The sequence below is a fragment of the Musa acuminata genome, chromosome BXJ2-3, assembly GCF_036884655.1.
Source record: "Musa acuminata AAA Group cultivar baxijiao chromosome BXJ2-3, Cavendish_Baxijiao_AAA, whole genome shotgun sequence".
Classification (NCBI taxonomy): domain Eukaryota; kingdom Viridiplantae; phylum Streptophyta; class Magnoliopsida; order Zingiberales; family Musaceae; genus Musa; species Musa acuminata.
The window spans coordinates 39,700,740-39,723,143 of NC_088340.1; the positions used below are offsets into that span (position 1 = coordinate 39,700,740).

The 22,404-nt window shown below is 35.7% G+C and overlaps 1 protein-coding gene across 13 annotated transcripts; it reads right to left on the reverse strand.

Moving 5' to 3' along the window:
• Window positions 1-420: 420 nt before the first annotated feature.
• Window positions 421-21,927, reverse strand: LOC103978892 (CSC1-like protein At4g02900). 13 transcript variants are annotated; one of them, XM_065100789.1, is made up of 15 exons: window positions 21,494-21,927; window positions 21,204-21,328; window positions 21,037-21,104; window positions 19,966-20,366; window positions 19,360-19,509; window positions 16,286-16,421; window positions 13,292-13,393; window positions 10,107-10,226; window positions 9,937-10,017; window positions 5,249-5,589; window positions 4,720-4,965; window positions 2,479-2,803; window positions 1,073-1,303; window positions 645-864; window positions 421-548 (listed from the first exon to the last, which is right to left on the reverse strand). In XM_065100789.1, exons 4-15 carry the CDS (start codon window positions 20,277-20,279, stop codon window positions 517-519), a joined length of 2,298 nt encoding a protein of 765 aa, XP_064956861.1. In that variant the 5' UTR covers window positions 20,280-20,366; window positions 21,037-21,104; window positions 21,204-21,328; window positions 21,494-21,927; the 3' UTR covers window positions 421-516. The 13 variants fall into 13 exon arrangements, 12 of the variants coding, with proteins under 12 accessions (XP_064956861.1, XP_064956862.1, XP_064956863.1 ...); XM_065100790.1 differs by having other exon boundaries at window positions 21,037-21,113; XM_065100791.1 differs by having other exon boundaries at window positions 4,819-4,965; window positions 21,037-21,328.
• Window positions 21,928-22,404: the final 477 nt, after the last annotated feature.

A 22,404-nucleotide genomic window follows, 5' to 3' on the forward strand; every position in this document is an offset into this window, starting at 1 on the left:
CGGTAGCTCGTGGTTGTGTGCCGGGCGCGTGACTCGGGCAAGGTCGATGTCGTTATTAGGACTGGAGTTAATATGGTTTCAATAATTCTAATTTGGAAGCCCAATTTGTTACTCGTATCATCATCTCAAATAAATGAACTCTTTTTTTTTTATTTTTTTATTGAAGAAGCATTTTTCTTCGACTATTTAATGATCATAAAACATGCTCTACTGATAAAAAGCATCTCAACAACAAGCAGCAGCTAAAAAGAAATAGTGTCAATAGGTGGACGACTTCGCAATTCATCAAGTGGATGCAGTCTTATCTTAAAAAAATAAATAAAAAAAATAAAAAAGACATGTCGTGCATACACTCTTACGAATTCTTCATGAAGACATCGCAATATAAGATTCCTACTAACTTGGCCTGAGCTACCGCCGTAGAGCAGATATTAGCATTTCCTAAAGCTGGTTAAGTATGAGCATGTTATATCCAACAACGAGTTCCAAACTTAGGTATCTGGTAATGTTGTTATCTTACCCCATAAGTAAGGCGGGTACAAGAACGCCTGAAGCTCACAGAGAGGAGGTATCAACAAGACCTTACAAGACATTCACAATGATAAGGATCAAGTGAAAGAATACAAAGTTGACTTAGTACTCACATTCAGAACCAACTTCAGAGTTATATTTGCTTTCCCCAGGAGTACTCCTTCGGGAGGTTCGTATGGTCGGGACAAGCGTATTGTTTTCTTCCTCGATAATCATTGGATGCTCCACATCTTCGCTGTGAAAATCCGGGTGGACATATGCATCTTGAAGGTAAGCTCTCAAATTTAGGTGTGGCTCTGTTGCTCGTTCTAGCGTGTCCTTTACCATTGCATCCTGCAAAGGGATAATATCTCATGAATCCAAAGCCTATGTACATACATATATTTCATCCAAAACAAACAACCATTAATAAAAACTGCGTCTACTTGTTCATCTATATAAGTCTTGGATTCAAAGCACTATATGAAATCTAGATCATTAGCATTGAGACAATTCATATCCAGATAAATCAGAGATCAAAGTTGCTATCTCTGAAACAAACCTGCAGGGGAAACTTGATAAATGCTGGTTCGAATCGACTCTTGCAGTATATGTGAAACCATATTGTCAACAAAGGAAGAACAAGTATAGGAACAGTAAGAGAACCATGTTTAGTACTCATCAAGCCCATAAGCAAAAGTTGTGAGATTATCATTGCAATAATCACCCGTCTAATGACATCTGGCCAGAATGCAGCAGCACTTTCATATTCTTGAGTGTATACATTTATGATCTATAACCAACAAACATTAGAGGTCATCAAACATTTGAAGTTCAAAGCAAAAAAGGAATGGATTAGCATTCATAAAAAATGACTGATAAAAGATTCATGCATTTTATTCAAAAGAATAAAAAAATAATAGGTCCAACTGGGGAAAAATATACTTATATTTTTACATGCCGATATGCGTAAGATTAATCTTGTAGCACATCTATCTATGTTGAAGAACCTTATGTATCAAAAAACACATGTACTATTCATCACCCAAGACATTTTCCATCTATAGAGTATAGCTCAAAAAATGAGAAGATTCCACAGAAATCTTCAAAGACTTCAAAGACCAATTTATTAATGTGATATTGTTGTACCAAAGTTGTAGCAAAGTTCCAATCCATGGAAACCAAATCCCTAGTTGTATTATCTCCATGCCTAAAAGTCCAATAATGAGGAAGATCTTGCTTGTTTGCAGTTAAAAGATATCCTGGAGCAAACATTCATGTTCTCTAAATTCCCAGATATTTGCATAAACCCTTAACGGGGTAAATGACAATCTTGCTGTAGGAAATCTTCTTTCATTTTCTTTCTGCTTCTCTCGCTCTCTCTCTACGGAACATTCACATCACAGGGACAAATAAAACAGACCTGTGTGCACATATATTTTGTTGGCATTTTCTAAAAGGTACAAGCAACTAAACATTAAACAGCGACATGCATGTTAAAAGAAAGACCTATGAAACATCAGCTTTTGGTTCTGCTTTATACTCTATATTGGTAAAACTAGTGGGAAGACAGTTGGAGATATCTACATTTGTAAAACTGATTGATGATAGGATTGAGTAAAAAACAACAAAACAAGTTAGAAGTCAAAACATCATATTACCATGACAAAAGCAACTTTTCTTGCACTCTATCCAATTGTTCCCTTGTTCCACTGCACACACTTTTCCTCATTGATATCTACACTCTTTCTCATTGATTTTTATATCAACATCAATATAAAACGTGTAAAAGTTGCTTTGCAAAATTTATACTCACCTTAATTCCGTGCACAGCTAGTCTGTAACCTAAACTCCAAACTACGAATAATGACAAGCTATTAAGAAATGAGTCCTACAGGAACAACGCCACGCAAAGTTCTTAAAAAGTATAAGATACCATTGAAAAATAAAACTTAATAACCAGAGTACCTGATGGCGGAACACAACATATGACAGGCCGAAGAAGATGAGTAGGAATGGAAGAAAAATTGGGGTGATAACATAATATACAAATCCAAGCAAGAAATATAGTTGTATTCTTGGTTCTGAGGATGCAAACTCTAAACTGCCAGGATCCATAGCTTGCTCACGATCTTGTTCAGTCTTGACTAAAAATGTATTCTTCAGATGGAAAATGATCAATGGTTTCAGTCTAAGTATTTCGGCAGCAATACCTGACCATCCATCAACCATTATATAGGTGATGAAAAATGTTGCTTTCATTGGAATAGACATCCCAACAGTTACAGGAATTCTGCACAAAATGGAACATTTAACATCCCACAAGATAAACAAGAAATTGTTTTGCAATGGTACTTAAGAGATACTTGATCTTCAGAAAAGATGAAAACATACTTTCCAAGTATGGTCACTATCTTACTGGCTTGATATACTAATGTATGCGCCAGTTATTTGTTTGCTAAGAAACTACAAATAGAAAAAATATTTGTTCACTATCTTACTGGCTTGATCTACTTAATCAGAAGTCATAAGCCACTCCATAACGAATATTCTAATTGTGTTCATAGAATCAACATATATGCCTTCTAATCCTTGACATCCTACTCAAATCTGCTGTCTTGCTTCATTATTTACACTTCAATCAGAAAATTGTACATCAAGATTTTACAGCAATGTAACCAGGACTTTTATGTGGAATCAATTCCCACGAGAGAACTAACAAATGAGAAGGAATTTATTAAAGGTTTTCTACAATCATTCTGTGTTTCATGAGTATCTGTCAACCAATGAAATGTTTTTCCAATAAATGTTGAATGCAGGTTAGGCACAATTCAGTAATGTACAACTTCAACGATTGTCTTGATTCCCACCTATGCTTGATATTTTTAACTATGCTCAATCCATTTTCCACTACATAGTATATGAAAATATCTTTACTATGAATACATAAAATTTCCTGGAAGGAAATCATCAAACTGGCGTTTTCTAATGCCAATTAATTTACTATGAATACAGAAATTGTCAATTAATTTCCCCTCTCCCTCTTAGTTTCCGTTTGTTTTTCTTACTCTTTATGTTAGGCCTTTTCTAATGCCACTAAAGTGAAAGGCTTTCTTGAGTATGAGACTGGGTGGAGGATTTGCTTTCTGCTACAGATCCTTCTTATTATCTACTACCCCAATTACTGAAGTCCTAAGGTCCTTGTAATAAATGAAATCTCTTGTTTTTTCCAACACCAAACATCCCAACTATTAACATAGTTGACTAAGGATTTCAATTGATAATGCAGCTCACCTCTTGGACCAGTCCAGCTTGCCAGCACCATCAGTACTATCTGGTACTAATAAAAAGGAAAATATGAAGAAGGAAAACCTTCTCCTTCTCTTCTTCATCTTCTTCCCATCATGTGGTCATTGTTGACCAGTGAGTACCGATAAGCAATTAGATTCAAAGCCTGAGCAAGCGATTTTGACGGTTTCAAAGGATTCAATTTTCAAAGGTTCACTTGCAATTTCAGTTCATGTGTTTCAATTATGTTAAGTGGTTTAAATCAAAACTGATTGCAATTTGACCAAAACTAAGCACTATTTTAATTCTTTTGAGCTAGTTCACTGTATACCACTCTAAGAAGCATGGTCCATGTGATGGTTGGCAGTTGGACAAGTACATAGCACCTAATACAGGTGGTATACTGTGACACTGCAATTCTTGAAAAGTAGATTACACTGAAAGAATGCCATAAGCCCTTGCATCGAGCAATATCATTAGCATGTTTCATTCAGTTAAAGAATAGTTTATGCCTTATGGGACATGATATCACGGGCACAACTTGCTGCCATGGGAGGCTCCGAGGACAAAGTGACGTTGCTAGTGGAAAACTAGAGCATGAATCAATATCATTAAACAAAGGACCAGCAACTGCTATCGATGTCTTCCAGACAAGTTAAAGGGACGTGTAAACCTTCTGTATATCAAAATAATGCTTTATCACAGTTGTCTTGTTTCTTTAAGAGGGTTTACATTATGGGAAAGAAAGGAATATAAAGAAAAACATACACCCACTGGTTGCATATCCAAATGAAAAGTGTTGTTTTCTTCGTAAACAAATTATGTAAATACCCAAAAGAAATGATCCAAACAATTCTCTAGTGATCCAAGTAACTAGTAAAAATATGCATTAATCAAGAACTTAGAAATAAAAACACATACGTGTTAGCAGATTCATGAATGAAACTATTTAGTTGTTGAAATGCTGTTCCTGTAATAACACTCCCAAGAAATACATTAACCAGAAGAAAAAGATAGTACTTAGAAGCAGATCTCCTGTCCAATGTTGATAAGGATGTGTGACCCTCTATCTTGGACATTGTCATGAGTATTGTTGGAAGAAGAATAAGGAAGACCTTTAATGCAATTCCTGGTAGAAAACCTTGTATGAATGACTTAATTAGATTCCTGCACATAATATTCAACAATTCAGGTTCAGACATTTTGATGACTATAAACTGATTTATGATTGACTCCATGCCTAATATTTTAAGTTTCCACGCCGTAACTATTAGGTGAATTCACTCGATCACTTCCTCATCAATTTTCAACAAGGCATATTATTTTTCAGAAACCTAAAGCCATACTCTGTTAGATGGTGTTCTGAATCAACCATATTGGTCAAATACAAAATATCAATATTTCCCATGACAAGAAAAGCGTTTGCAAGAACAAAATAAGAAACACTTACGTTTCTATTAGAGACCTTAAGAGAGGAAAGACCTTCTCGAATCCCTCAATATTGGCTAGAGATTGAACAAATGCAATCGGGATCATAAAGAAAAAGGTAAGAAAGAAAATTGCAACAGCCATAATTAACCTCCGAATTGTAAGCTCAACAAAGGGGATAGCAAGATTGGGCCAATAGACATCACGGGGCTCAGGAGCCCAATCTGTTAACCACAAAGTTGGATTACTTGATTGCTGTGTTTGGGCACAAACAGCTGCACCCCATCGGGTTTTAAATGACACAAAAGCTGCTGGCATTATAGCATTAGGATCACTAATTATCCTTTCTCGTTCTGATGCTTCCTACATAGAATAAAGGTAACCATTATGAGAAAAGAACTTCATATTTTAGAAAGATTCCATTCAATATTGAAGAGCATAAAATAATTGATTTGATCAGCGCATCTGAACAGGTACAGAAATGTTGCTTCCTAGTCAGTTATTCATGAAGACCTTACAAAGATTGGAGTATTGAACAGCTATATTTGCTTCATGTTTATACAAATTGGATATGAATTGACAACAACACTAAAATTCTAAACCATAGAAGTGGGAATGGCTTGGAGCTTCTCTCATGCCTTTCCACTCACAAATATTTGAAGCAAGGTCTTCAGAAGGTCCAATTAACAGTTTGAGACGTATACTCCCAATTACGTCAATGAATAGCAAGCAAGGAGACATTCAAACCTGGCAATAAAGCTATGCATCTTTGTCTGGTATAATGTCTACAAAGCAAACCTCAGTGTTTTAGCCAAACAATTCATGATAGGACATTTTGAGGAAAGGGGAACCATTAGGAAGAGAGCATCCTGGTGATAGGATGTGGGATCCTTGGTGTTGGAGCTAAAGGCTGATTATGTCAGAGACAACTAATAGATGGGCTAAAAGAGGATAATGGTTTATTATTCTTTCTATCTAGCACCATTTGTTTCTATCACAAAACTGGATGAAAAATGGAGTGTTGCATTAGGCCATTGAGAGTTAACATAAGACCTAACCAAATCTCATGAGCATGGATCTCAAATGTTTTCGTTTTGATGTTAAGTCGTCACTTAGAAGTGACTTGAATCATGACATTTTCACCATTCACGTGCCTCAGAAATGCAAAGAATAGCTAGGATGTCACTCAGAATGGACCATAAAATCGACAACGGGATACGGTGCAAAATAAGCAATGGTTCTTGCATCGAGTAAGTCTAGGATCATAAGATTAGGCGAGCAACATGGATTATAAGAGAACTTCCAAGAAAGGGATGACAATTGGTAGCTACATATCTATGATGATAAGGAGGACAATTAACATAATTCATTTGTGGGAAACTATGTGGGTAAAAAAAATGTAGGATGATAGTTTACATTGTATATCAAATTTGGTACAGTATAAAAATTAAACATAGAAATGGTGTGAGGTATCATCATCGATAAGGATATTAGTGATGATGTTATAAAGATGAAAAGAGCTGGAGATAGTTTTAAATTTTATGTTGGGAGAAGAAATATTGATGTTATAAGTGCTTATGCTTCTCAGAAAGATTAGATCCCATGAAACTTTAAATTGTTCAAGGAATTCTAATTGAAAATTTATCTGTGTAGGGGATTCAAATAGTCATATAGGAGATAAAAATATACAAGAATTTAAAGAGTGCATGAGGGCTTTGAATAACTAGAAAGTATGAAGAAGGCAGTACGATTTAAAATTTTGCTACTATTTATGCCCTTGTAATTATCAATACTAACTTCAAGAAAAGAGATGAATAAGAGTGGACATAACTCATAAGTCACAATAACTATAGGCAGAGATTCTTCTTCCTCGCTAGAATGGTAATGTAAAGATCAAAAAGTTATATCTGGATATAACTTGACTGATTAACATAGATTGATGTTATTCGACGTATGTTTTAAGAAATGGAAGGGGAAAACCATAGCAGGTACTTTTACAAAAGTTAGATGATAGAACTTCAAGTCAGTCATATAAGATTTTCTAAAAGTAAATTAGAAAAAGAAGAGGCATAAATTTTGGTTGGAGATAATCTAATATCATATGGACTTCAATAGCTACTAAGATTAGGAGTATGACAAAAGATCACGGAGAATCTGAAGAGAGGGGACTGACTTCAGTTGGTAGCCATTTACACAAGTTTAAAAGGCCCTCACTAGAAAAAAGGATCCATATTTTAAAAATTGGTAAACTTGTACAAATGAATACAAATTTGGAAGATATATAATTATTAAACAGAGGTAAAAGAAAAGGACTAAGAGGCAAAATAGTTATAAGTACATGATCAGGATAGTTTTTATGGTAAGCTATGTGCTAAGAATAGGATCAAGACAAGAAGTGTTGGTTAATAATATGGAATTAGGAAAATATGGAGGATTTATTTTTTTATAAATTATTTAATGATTGTTCTATAATATATTTGCCTTGGGATAGACAACAATTGAAAGTTTAAAAATATATTTATTGATAAAATTAGAACAAATAAGGTAAAAGAAGCCTGAAACAGAAAGAAGATTTACAATAATGTATGACCTCATGGTATTCATATCTAATTTGGAAGAGTTCAGGGGATTTAAAGGAAGTTTGATTAACCAAGTTTATTTACCAAAATTTTGAGAATGAAAAGATGTCAAATGAATGAAGTGTGTTTTAGTATCCGAGTTCAGGGGATTTAAAGGTAGTTTGATTAACTAAGTTTATTTACCAAAGTTTTGAGAATGAAAAGATGTCAAATGAATGAAGTGTTTTTTAGTATCCATTTTTGAAATAAGGGAGATATTAAAAGCTTTTCTAATTGTAGGGGGATTAAACTAATTAGTGGTACCATGAAACAATTTGGAAAAGAGTAAGTATACTAACAAGTCATGTGAACCAAGTATTTCCAAGAAAAAAACTTGAGATTAGTCTTGAGATAACCTACGACAAAAATCTATGAGATTTATCATGGTTGAATTCAGAAAGAAAATGAGTATCTAGAATTTAGAAAGAATTCTATGAGATTTTTTTTTAGTATCTAGTATTTATTAATGTGACAATATATATGTATCATAAAATAATTATTAGTCTCAGGATTATAGGAGTGTCTATCAAGCTTTCTTAGAATATAGGGTTATATTAAGAATCAAGAATCAACCTTTAAGCCTCATCTTTTCACATTGGTGACTAAGGAACTTACTAGTTATACACAAAAAAACATGGTATATGCTCTTTGCTAACAAAATTATTTAATTAAAAGTTTAGTTGGGATTTAGTATAAACTTGTGTTGTGAAGACAAATTTTTAAAACTAAAGGTTTTTAGATTAAATAGAACTAAGACTAAGAATCTAATATATGAAATAAACTTTTAGAACTCTACATGTGGGATAATTAGCTCAATTCTATATGAACATACAAAGTCATTTCAAACAGGGTTTTTAATTTCGAATGATAACGCCCGTACCCGGCGATACCGTCGATTAGGGCTATTTCCGCCCCGTTACCACCTGAAATCGATCGATGATGGTCGATTTCGACCGTCGTCGCCCGCTACTGGGTAGTATTAATTGAGGGAGAAGGAAGAAGAGGGAGAAGAAAAGGGAGAACCTGGAGATTCGGCACCACTCTCCCTCGACGATCTCGATCCGTCGCCGCCCTCCCTCGTCGAACGCCGCAAATGAGATGTCGCCTCCTCCTTATCTGAGGCGACGAGGCCTCGGTATCGTCGACAACTTCACCTAATCCGTGCGGGGATAAGAAGCCTCGGCGTGGGAAGAAGAAACCTTGACGACGTTGCCGAGGCTTTGCAGGGAGACCTTGGCGTTGTCGACGACTTCTCCTAATCCGTGTGGGGAGAAGAAACCTCGACAATGTCGCCGAGGCTTTGAGATTTTCTTCTCCCCACGTAGGGAGAAGAAACGCTCAGCAACGTTGCCCCTCTTTTATTTTTGAACTTTTATTTTTTATACTTTATTATTATTATTATTTATTATTATTATTATTATTATTATTATACCAAGGCATACAGTTTCGAATGATACTGCCCGGTACGGGCGATACGTACCGGTCTGACAGTAAACCGGTACACGGACTGCTCGCTACCGAGCGATATTTTTTTTAATAATATATATATATTATTTATAAATAAAAAAATATATATAAATTTTGGCGACGTCACCAATATATATATATATATATATATATATATATATATATATATATATATATATATATATATTGAATGGTATATCGCTCGGTATACTATACTGTGCCGTACTTTGAGAAGGTCGAAACTCCGGTATGGTACGATATTTCAATCCTTGATATATACACCAAGTATGCCAGAATGTACCGCTCGGTATACTCGTACCGTATCATATCGAGCTGAACTCTATACTTCGATACGGTATGAAATTACGACCCTTGATTTCAAAAGTATGCACATCTTGCATGTATATGTTTTCCAAACATAACTTTATTATGTTTTTCACTACTTGTTATACACATTATTTCCGAGAGAGGCTTATGAAGGTAAACATAACCTAATAAATAAAAACAAGTAACATGACTTTGAACACCACAAGGAGCACAGTTGATCCATAAATGTCATAACAAGAGACCATATCATGATCAAGTGTAATCCTATCTAAAATTCTAGATGCCTCTAAATGCTTACTTCTTTCAGTAGCTGTTCTATCGCAGCCTTATAGTAGTCAATGGCATCCACACTCTTTCCCAACAGACCAAAAAGTCCTGTCTATGAATAAAAGAAATGGGTTTATACACCAAACTGTCAATGATTGTCAAGTAAATTAGACAGGATGTACATGTCAATAGCATAAGTACCTTTGTAGTTGGCCTGATGTTAGTATTTCGATTGTACTTGTTTTCGTAGTAGATAAACCAGTTTTCTAAGCCTTTTCTTTTCTCAGCCAATTTTGCGAGCTTATTAGCATTATATACAACCTGCCAAAAATAAAAAGATGCAGTAAAGATAAACTAGATAAGTTATGAAAAGCATTGCATCCAACATAAACATTTCACTGCCAGAAATAGAACGAAAAAAGTTAAACAAAGCAGGTATTCCAGCCATTATGACAACAATAATGGTAATAGTTAAGACCAAAAAACTAATGATTACAACAAGTTGTAATGTCCTATTTGGTGTTTACTACATGGATCTTTTCTGGGCATTAAAACAAACATTATGTCCCGATTCATAGACCAAACAATAATTTTAGCTGTAAAACATGTTTCCGATATCACTAGATAACGAAAAGTAGATTATTTGAGTTTTAGAGAATAAATTTCTTTCTAGAAATTAATTAAATTGCAATTGACCACAAATGCCAAATGAACATGAATGTCAACTCTCTAGGCAACTAATCTCTACTTTTGAAAAGTTTACAATAAGCCACAGTTATATTCGCTTATGTAGAGAATAATCATATGCAAAATTCTTAACAATGCATAACGCTCGCAATATATCAGATAATGATCAGTGTTGTGGTATGTATACCTATACCTATCTATAAGGTCTGACTTCTCGATCTGTCAATCTATTGTAAATAAAGCATTTAGGTCACGAGAAAGTCTGTCAAGCTCACAACCTTCTCTCCAAAAATCAATTTTCCCTTGACTTCAACATGGTATCAGACCAAAAGTTCCTATGTTCGAGTTTACATGCTCTCCTCCCTATTTAATTACGTTCCTTGTCTTGTACTTGAGCCGTTGTGGACAATTGAGAGAAAGAATATTTCCTTTCATATACCGGTTTAAGCTTTAGACGAGTAGGCAATGGTCACAACGTTCAAAATCAGTCATATAGTTACTTCTGTTAGGATAATATAAATGTATCTAATGCTTTTTACACATTCAGCTATTTATGTATCCCAATAGGTAAGAATTTCAACCTATATCAGTGTCTAAATCCAGAAAATTTTGAGTTCACTTAATAGATACCAACATTAATGTGTAATGGGCATACATTTATGGAACTAATCCATCTTCATCCAGACATGGAAACAGATTTAGACAAACAGAGTGCAGCCCAGTTTCACCCATGCCCTTGGAGTTTAGCTAATCTAAATATCTGAGTATGACAGATCCCAATTAGAGCCACTGTTATTTGTCTTATAATTTTGTTGAGACTTTCCCCATTCCAGGGAATAGATCTCAAGGAACTATTCCCCATTCCACAAGCAATCAAGCTTTGTCTTATAATTTTGTTGAGACTTTCATCCTTTCTCTTTGTCAAGTGTAAACTATGCATCTTTTCATCTTTTTGTTCTTACTTTTTTCTATTGTACATCATGGAGCTTCCAGGAAGGTGATGTTCTCACGTCTAAAATCTTGACCAGTGCATATACAAGTCGCCTATCAAATCGTTATGATACTGATACAAATCAATATGCCAACACTCCGTATGAGATGGTACTACTCTGTACAGGGAGAAAAAGAGAAAGACAAGGGGAAAGGAAGAGAAAGGGGAAGTGAAGGATTAGCAGAGGGTGATAAGGCGGAGGAAGCCAAGGACGATTAGTGGAGGAGGAATATAAGGAAGAGGCATACCAATAGTAGGAGATGACAAACTGAACAAAGATGAGGCGACAGCAATGCGACAGGGTGAAGGAGGAGGCAGCGATGCAGCTTTAGAGGAGTCAACTACATTGTGGGAGGAGGCAGCGAGGCGATAGGAGATGACAAACCGAACAAAGAGGCAGCGAGGGTAGAGAGAGAATGTGAGAGAAAGGGAAAAGGAAAAAGAAAGAGAGAGCACGCTCGAGAGTAAGAAAAAAGAAAAAAAAAAGAAAAGACAACCTTTGTCAAATGGTATAGTATTGGCTGATAAAACTTGGTATTCATCTGCTTAATGCTTGGTGCAAAGGAGCCTTACAAGTCCATACCAAACCAAACAGGATGAAAATGCAGTCCATCACCTGTTGGATCTATATATACTGATTCGTATCAACCAGTTCAACCGCTATTCTAAACCTTGGTTCTTGGTACTATAGTCATACGGTTTTCTTCTTTACACCAACCATTCCTATAAGAACTAAGTTTTATTTTACAATTTTGTTGGAACTTTCTTCCTTTCTCTTTGTTAGGGTGTAAAGATTCTCTTTTGTTTTCCTCTTTATCTCTTTGTTCTTACTTTTTTTCTATTTTACCTATTTTATTTTTTTGGTGAAATGAAACAGAAGTCTTATGTTTTTGCCTCAGAAAGAGAGAGTTTTCTTCTTTACACCTACCATTCCTATAAGAACTAAGCTTTATTTTATATATTTGTTGGAACTTTCCTCCTTCCTCATTGTTAGTGTGTAAAAGTTCTCTTTTGTTTTCCTCTTCGTCTCTTTGTTCTTGCCTTCTTCTATTTACCTATTTTATTTCTTTAATGAAATAAAACAGAAGTCTTATGTCTTTGCCTCAGAGAGAGAGAGAGAGAGAGAAAGAGAGTGAGATTTGCTAGTGTATGTTACATTCCTTTCCTGTTTTAAACTTATTGTGGTTACTGCCCACAGAAATTGTTGTCATCCACAAGATATTCCTTCACCATGTACTTCCTACATGCATTAGGCTGTCCCTTTTTACTAGGACAAATGATGGAGCGATCAGGTCCAAGGTATGCCTGAAAGTTGCATCCTAATATATAAAATGATTGCATATGCAAACCATAATAATTTGTTTGGACCAATATGTATGATGCTAACATGATATCAGTGCTTGACATGTATTATACAAATGGTGTGCCAACACGACACTAAATTGACAATGCTTATGAGAGCCAAACCACCATGGGGATATGCCATAATTGTAGAAAGCTTACTTAAAAACTTAAAAGAACCAAAATATATATTGAAGCCTTATAATTGGGAGTCTTTTATCTTGAATTATTTCGGATATATACAAGTTCACAGAACCAGCGAATAGATAATGTTATACAAATTATCAGGATCAGGCAGCATATTTCCAGTGATAGTAACATATTCAACTTAACTGCGCTACAGTGTTCAAATCAGACAGATACTGACCTGGTGTGTGAGATAATGATCGTGATGATTCACAGAAAAAAAATGCCCAACATGCTCACTCACTGATTCATCAGGATCAGGTGGAACATTTCTCACAAGAACCTAAATAGAACAATGATACTTTTAGAACTAGAAGCTGTAAAGGTTATATCTGGAATGCAACTGTCCAATGCATCATAGATCAGGTTATCTCATTTGGAGCCTATAGAAGATAGCAGATTTGAGAAATCAACACTAGCATTTTGCAAACAAAGCTGTAACAAGATATGTAGTAACTTCCGTGCATCCAACTTATTTATAATTTTTTGCTTCATTTGTTTGTAAAAGAGAGTTTCTAATTATTGGCTACAGCACTGAGAATATCAAGGCAGCCAACAACCGGTTTTAAAAACCAAAAATTTTTTAGTTTAAATCATTAATAAGCAACGTACCTAAGGTGGCTGCTGCATTGCTGTCTGTTGAAGATTGTACAATAGATATGATTTTTTAAGAAAATATTAAAATGAATGCCTGGAAACAATTTGCCTCAGAAAGTTCTTAGGAAGCAATCCTCTTAGTAAATGATGTATCTAGCACATTTAATCACAAGCAAAAGTCTTGTGCGATTCTGTTCTGAAGAGTATATGATTCTACAAGCATTTCAAATGATCTGAAAGAATTGTGATGATCTCCTTGGATTTTAGAAAACTTTTGAAGATATAATTTTACAAAGTGAAGTCTAATATAGAAAAAATAGGTGATAGTTTCTCTAATTAGTTAGTAATCGTATAATTTGATTTTCTAGGTATGCCAAGTATGACACAATTTTCATCCTCACTAAATTTCACAATTAGTTGGGACATTGCCACTTCTCGTGGGCTTGAACCTGTTGCCTCCAATAACAGAAAAATAATTGACATAATTGCGATCATTTTCTCCTTGAGGAATCTTGTTAATATGAAATAGTATAAGCAGGTTGGAGACATGAATAAAGTGGGGGATTGTAAGATTTTAGGTTATAAATCAAAGAGGTAGAACACTTATATCTAACAAATCAAATCCAAGTAAGTTGTAAAAATTTTGAAGTATTTAAAGATTTTTTTTTTTCAGTGAACATTTACTCTACAGTTTGATGTACCAATCGACTAATGCGACAGTCGAACTCTTTCCATATGTGGTGTGACATCAATTTCCCTACAAGAGAGGACTTGCATGGGACACTAATTGGAGTGAATTTGGATCCCAGCCCTATACATCGATCTCTCCTAGTCTTAAAAACCTTGGTTTCGTTTATCACTGATTGATGAATTCTAAATTTTCAGAAATGTTATTTGCTACAAATCAGTGTGGATCAAGGTATGCAATTTCGTACCGTACCAGAGTTTCAACGTTCGCTCGGTACGGTACAAAACTGTATACCGAGCGGTATATATATATATATATGTATATATATATATATATGTATATATATATATATATGTATATATGTATATGTATGTATATATATATAAGGCGACGTCGCGTCGCCCCGGCAACGTCACCGAAAAAGGTGACGCGACATCGCCTGTTATAAAATATTATATATATATATATATATATATTATATTTTTTTTCGTTTCGCCCGGTAACGGACGGTCCGTGTACCAGTAAACTGACGGACCAGTACGTACCACCCGTACCGGACAATATTATTCGAAATTGCATACCTTGGTGTGAACAATGGAAAATCACTGACCATTATATAAGTTCTCGTATTGGTATCTAGATCACCTAAAGACCATAAGAAGCATCAAAACATCTGAAGTCATAGCATTCAATACTTACCTTCTAATTGACTTAAACATCTGAAAAACCTTCACATTCACAGTCCTACATCATAGTGGCGTCAAAGTTTCTGATACATGACATACTATCACAATAACTGACGCGAAGCAGTATAAGTTTATACCATATGCCTATAATTGGTCTTACAAACAATATGAACTGTTCCTAGTTACTGTGTCACTTACTATAAATACATCTTTTAGCCAAATTGGAATATAATAATTTGAAGATCTATGCCTTGTGTTTGCACATTGCACTTTGATTAGCTGATTGCTAATGAAGGTCCATCTGAGTTTGCTTATACATATTGAGTTGTAAATCCAGGAAGAACGTTGAAATTCATGTATATAATTTTGTCATCAGTTGTTCAATCTTGTAAGTTATATGCATATGTTATTAAGCCTCAAGTACATGTATTTTCTGAGGCATGATACTAGCAAGTAGCAACTACCTTGCCAATTTAATAGCGCAAGTATGTTGAAAGCCTTTAACAGTTTTGACTGTAGGAAATATGATAAGGTACATGTGGGAACTTTGAAGTCTCATCTAATTTGTCAAAGAGAAACAATCATATAGCCACGATGAATGGGCCATCCAATTCTATTTTTTTTTTTATTTTTTTATGTGACATATAATCATTAATATATGTAAGCATCTTGCAACTTTTTTTTTCAACTATTAATTTGGCTAAATCATGGACTATGATCGTAGAACACAGACGTATGTTTCACTTTTTCTAGCATAGTTTAGAAGTGATAAGTGACCTTGAGGGCATATATGAACTAAGACAAAGGTGATACTGAATTGGATTCTCAACCTTCTTTGATTTTTTCTTTCATCACTGCAAACTTCCTCGTATGTGCAAAGAATCTGTACAAATTATTGAACCATAAATCACAAAGCATACTTACAGGGTACAATTATGGGACTCGACCTTGTTTGTGATCCTTTATACTTATGGGGTACAATTATGGGACTCAGCCTTGTTTGTTTTTCTTGGCCATATAAGAAGATATAGAGTATAAAAAGAACCATTTACAAAATTATGATTTCTGGATGCATTTACACTAACACTGAATCTAAAAAAATGAGCATCATGATCAAGAAATATCTTCTTGCACACATCAATATCAGGCACGTACACATACAAGGAACTTTTCAGAATAAAGAGCTGCTTTTAGAAAAACTCACAGTAAATTGATCTGGTCGTCTATTTGCAGAAGCCAAAAAATGCAACCTCATCGATGCTATTTTCTTATATTCAGTGTACAATACACAATATGTCCAAAGTGTAAAAACATAGGCCATTGCCAAATGCACCCAGAACCTGACAAGAAAAACATGTTATGTATCACTATGGTGGATTCGGTTCTCTATGCAGATAGGAAGGGATACTACCAGTGCAGTTGCACAACTTTGCCTAAAAAACATATGCACAATGCTACAAAGGCAATATATTAGAGAATAAAAAATGATAAGTTTAAGAGTCCTATCTAACCAATGCCAATGCTACACAAAAATATGTGAGAAACTAGGAGACAAGTTTAACATTCAAAATTTGAAAAACAACAATGATTTAAAAGGGATGGACCATGGAGACACATTAAAAATTTCAGAACCAGCAACAAGTTTCACGATAATAATCTTAAATTCTAACCTTTATCAATTCAAAAAAATTAACATTTTGGCAAAACTCATCCTTGAGAACAAGCACACTTGAAAATGGTTCAGAAATTTCTACAGCTAAAGCACAAGGATGACAAGACTTAAGATGACAAATAATGCATTAGAGACATTTTCTTGATGACAAATCTTCATTTAAATAAATGCATTACCACTACGGGAACGTTCTACTTCCAAATCCTCGATAATCACCAGCTAAATATATTGAATATAGTTCATCATATTATAGCAATATGTGCTGCGTGCTTCTTAGTCACAAATCTCTTAAACCCATCTAGTAGCAACACCAACAAGATGGATCTAAAGTATAGTTTCTAAATGTAACTTCAGATTGATGATGTTGTCAGACCCTGCCAACAAAATCAGACCAACCATCTTAGCTAGCCAACAATGGACTCCACCAAAGCACCAGGACTTAAATTGAACCATTATCCAATAATTATTACATCAAGTAGAGTACTACTACAAATACATTCTAAAGGGTGGGCAGGCAACAGAGTAAATATGCATGCATACATGACCAACTAAGGAATTCAATCACAGTCTAATACCAATTTTACTAATCAGTCAGACTAGTACAGTACTGATATACTGATTGGTATACCGACTTATACTGCTTGGCAACTGAATTTATATGATTTTGGTACTTATCAATGCACGAATACTCAAAATGAACCAGTACCACTCAGACTTGAATGAAAGAGGGTGAGAAGCAGGGAGGCGAAGCAGTAGGATCATGAGAAAAGAAAGAGACTGATGGAGGAGAGGAGGAAGAAAAGCATACCAGAGGTGGAGGAAGGAGACGACAGTGATGAAGAGGTGGAGTGGAGAAGGCAGTGCCAGTGGCAAAGATATTGCAGGAAGGAGGGAGAGACGGAGGGAGAGAGGAGAGAAAGAATGGAAAAGGGAAAAACAAGAAAACAAGAGTTGTCAAAAGCTGTCAAAAACAAAAAAGGATATGGCACCGCAGCTACTGCACTACCGTCGGGTTTTTAGTGAACCTTGTTCCAAAAGTAAATTGTGCCCAGGTACAATAATCATATAGGGCTTACCATCCAGTATGAACAGGTACATCAATAGATACCAGCCCATATTGATTGAGTTGGTCATGTATGCATACATATTTACTCTGTTGCCTGCCCACCCTTTAGAATGTATTTGTAGTAATGCTCTACTTGATGTAATAATTATTGGATAATGGTTCAATTTAAGTCCAGGTGCTTTGGTGGAGTCCATTGTTGGCTAGCTAAGATGGTTGGTCTGATTTTGTTGGCAGGTATATCAATAGATACCAGCCTATACTTCCGATATGAAAACACTGAATCCAAGTCTTTAATAGAACTTGACTTCAGAAGCATCTATATGATCTATTACTGCATTACATATAGCACTACGATTCCAATTATACCGGCAAAATGATGCTCAATCATTCCACATTAAATTTTATGATCTCCTTTTCGAAAGACAATTTTATTATGTCCTTGGAATCTGTATGGCAAAAGTTGGCATGGCTCATAATAGTGCGGTAAATCAATTTCACCATGGTTACGGACTCAAGGTTCAAGACAAAGACATTCGGCAAGTGAACAAATAAAATAAATTCCAAATTACAAAATCAACAGTAAAACTAAGAAATTCTATTAAAAACACAGGGCACTAAAATGATCTGCACCGGACAGCAAGCTCATCCGAAGTGGACCCAATCCAAAGTGATCCATTGGGGTCTCCTTGGGCCCTTTAAACAGCCCCTTTTTCCTGTTTCCCCTTCTCTCACACTCCCTCTCACTCTTGCGCTCTCATTCTCTTCCAAATCTCTCTCATTTCTCTCCTAAATCGCTCTCAACATACTTCCAAAATCATCAAAGAACATTACAGGAGGGTTATTTGCTAGAGAAGAAGATCCAATTTCAACATAGGGTTCAATTTCTCTTCAAATCAAGGCATCTGAATATAATCTCTAAGCTAGTTTCATGCAAATATGTTGGGGCTTATGCTTACTCTTCCATCCTTAGCTTAGATCTCTTTCATGTAGACCTAATTTAGGGCATGATGTACATGAAATTCAATTCCTTGATTACGACTATATTGCATATGAAGCAATATTTTAAAAGCTCCCAATTCTTACATATAATTTGGGCAATGATATTTATTCTATGATGATATGACAAAGGATTTAAACTACCATGATATATATTATTTAACATGTCGATGTTACTCTCATGGGTCACAACATGATACAGGACCCACATCCACCAATTCTGATCATCATAAATTGGTTATTTGTGGAAGCATTGGCCTCCTTGCATAACGAAGCTCAAGATAACTTGGAGCCAATAGGCAGGTCCATCTCGTCCCAAACTGAATAACTTTGAGTACATTAAATATGCCCCTACATGGACAGAAGCTCCCTTGGCTGGAGGCTATTTGTGGTATGGATTTAAGGGTCCAACTTATGTTGAGAGAGCTTGGGGTTTCTGAGCGTGATGCATCACTTTTCAAATTATGCAGGTTGGAGTACATTAAACATATGTAAATTATGTTGTTTAGACCTCAACCAAGTGCATGGGAAAGAGAGGTAAAACCTTTCTGAACCAGGTTGAATGTTAGATATAGAGAGCTTATCGATATCACTGAATGTTAAATCTTTACTGTTCTCCAGTGTTCCACCAGTCCAATTAACAGGAACCAAAACACCAAATGCAAGCACAGCTATAGGCGCAAAAATTTTTAACCTGCAGGAAATAACAAAAATTCGAAATAAATATGATGAGAAGCAAATAACAGGAACTTGTAAAGTAAATAGACACAGGAAGATATATGAACGACGATATACCAAAAGCCACAGTAGAAGTAGCGAGAATGATCCTAAGTTGTTAAGAACAACAACAGTCGGGGTATTATTTCACACATTATAATGTAAGAATCTGCATGCAGTTAATTTTTGGATTTAAAAACAAGTATATATTTGAGCTGAAGCATATGATCTTAAACAGATGCAAAGTAGAATGAAAAACAAAAGTGCCTATGAACTAAAAAAATAAGGATCCAATATAGAGAAAGTCATGTCAGAGAAAGCACAAGTAAGAAATGGATAATGTGGCCTTCATATGACCATTTACAGCTATCATTTTAGCAAGACTTGAAACCTTCAACAAACAACATTGGAGCAATGACACTATTCAACTCACCCAAGTAGATAGATCCTGATATACACGGCAGAATCCAGTCCTGCATGGTCGATTAATTCAGGCTCCGGCATTCTTAATGCTGCAGGCATCCAATTCAAAAATCTCAAATATGTTCTGCAGTCCAAGTTAACAAACTTCTTTATAAAGTTTCCTGAATGTGTTGGGCTGCTTCTAATCCCTTTCAGGTACCACTTAGGAAAATATACTCTATCATTATATGGTTGAAGCCGGAGTACAGCAAAAACAATCAGAAATATCAATGCAGACAGGATATTCAGGGCAGCAGACATCCCAATATCAGCAAGTGATGCCATGTTTTAGAAACTTCCCCCTCAGCTCAAATTTGTGGGTTGCCACGTTGTGGAACTAAGGTATTCAGCACAAGACAGACTACTGCAGTACTAAAAGCATAGAAAAACCAGTAAAATCATATCAGACATTGAAGGAATCAAATGACATACAGTTTAGTCTTATAGAAGGAAATTTGCACTTCGATGGCTGTTATGAACTGTTGGAAGGACATAGACAAGTATTATACAATGACAGTTAGATATTAGAGGAGAAAAACTGTCAATCGACCAATACTACAAGGAAAAATTCCCTTTAGTACCTAGAAGTAAATTTAACAATCTGGGCTCCTTAGAATAGGAAGCATGTGGAAAGGAACTTCAGAATTGGCATATTCTGGTCCTGATTGTGTGAATCATTTTCCTTCAATTTAAGAATAAACTTTGGAGAAAGTCAGACAAGGTTTATAAAAAAAATAACAATAGCTCTGGTGAGCCAGGTATGCATTTTACGAGGAGGCGACATGTTACCATGGATCGCCAACATAGAACAATATAACTTCTTGAAAAGTTGCCTCCCATTTTTCCCTTTTATTATTTAATCAATACACACACTACTCATCACAAACAAAAGTAAAGAAAAACTCCAGGTATACAGGAAGCGAAGTGACCAGTACGAAGTTTATGCCAAAAACCTCCATAATTTGCCAAGGATCTAAACCTAGACTCAATCGTTCAAACCAAAGAAAAATGAGAGAGAAAGAAAGAGAGATGCGATGAGTACCTCAAGCAACCATCGTTTCTATTGCTTATGCAGGAATTGCTTCTCCTTTTCTTTTTTTGCACCTTCTTCTGATTGACCTCAGAAGTTAATTAAAATAACGTAATAAGTTATAAGGATTGCGCCAAAACCCCTCAAGAATTTGTCAAGAATCTGAACCTAGATTCAACCTTTTAACCAAAGAGAGGTGAAAGTGTACGTCAAGCAACCATCAGCTTGCACACCCAAACAAGGATTGCTTCCTTTTTCTCCTTGCCTCGGTGAATGCACCTTTTTTTTTCTTTTTCTGATTGACCTAAGAAATTAATCCGGGTATTAGGAGAGATATAACCAACTACCAATTTATGAAAAACCCTCCAGATCCAGACACAAATTCTGTAACAAAACCCTTCAAGGATTTGCCAAGAATCTGGACCTAGATTCAGCATTTCAATCTAGGAAAGAGAGGCGAGAGGAGTACCTCAAGAAATTATCAGCTATCTCGCTCACGCAGGGTTTGCTTCGTTTTCTTTTTGGGCCCACCTTTTTCCTTGGTATACCTCAGAAATAACTCGAGGTACAGAGGAGTGAAGCAACCAGATATCTCAGAGCCCTAAACAATTTGCCAAGAGCATCGACCTACATTCAATCAAAGAAGGGGACAAAGAAAGAGAGGCGAGAGGAATGCCTCAAGCGATCATCACCGACTCTCGAGCAAAAAGGGATAGCTCTGATCCTTGGAGGCCTTTGCTTCAGCCCCTTCTTTCTCGTTCTTCGTGGGGGGCAAGATTCTTGATCCTTGAGAGGATAAAAATAGGAAATCAACTCGATGATTACCGCGACGCGATGATCCGCCATTGGAGGTGGGACGGGCGCAACAATTCCGGAGGCGTTTTCGATTCACGACCACCGAGCTTTCTCCTCGTATGATTCTCTCTCCTCCTCGTCTGCTCACGCCTTTTAAGGCGTGGCGATTCGCTCGTTGGGGGACCTGTGCTGATGCCATCCAGTAAGCCTTATAAATGATCGTGTACAATTCTGCCGTGGCTTCCCCATGACGGGTCGAGTCCAATCATCATCTCACACAGTAGCCGTCCGATCACAACGAAATCCTTGCAACTATTGAAGAGGATCCCAACCTCGCGGGTTCTCTCCCGCCATGCCTCTCAAACCATTTGGCCCAGCCCAGTTGGGTCATCGGGCCAAGCGGTCCAACCAGTTCCATGTAAATTATTTATAATATAAAAGTATATTATATTATATAACACCAACAACAACAATAATAATAATAATAATAAGATTGTAACCTCAACTTTTTTGAGATCGGTATATGGCTATTTTATTATTATTGAGATTCATAAAAAAAAATCACATGTCTAGTTAAATTTAAAA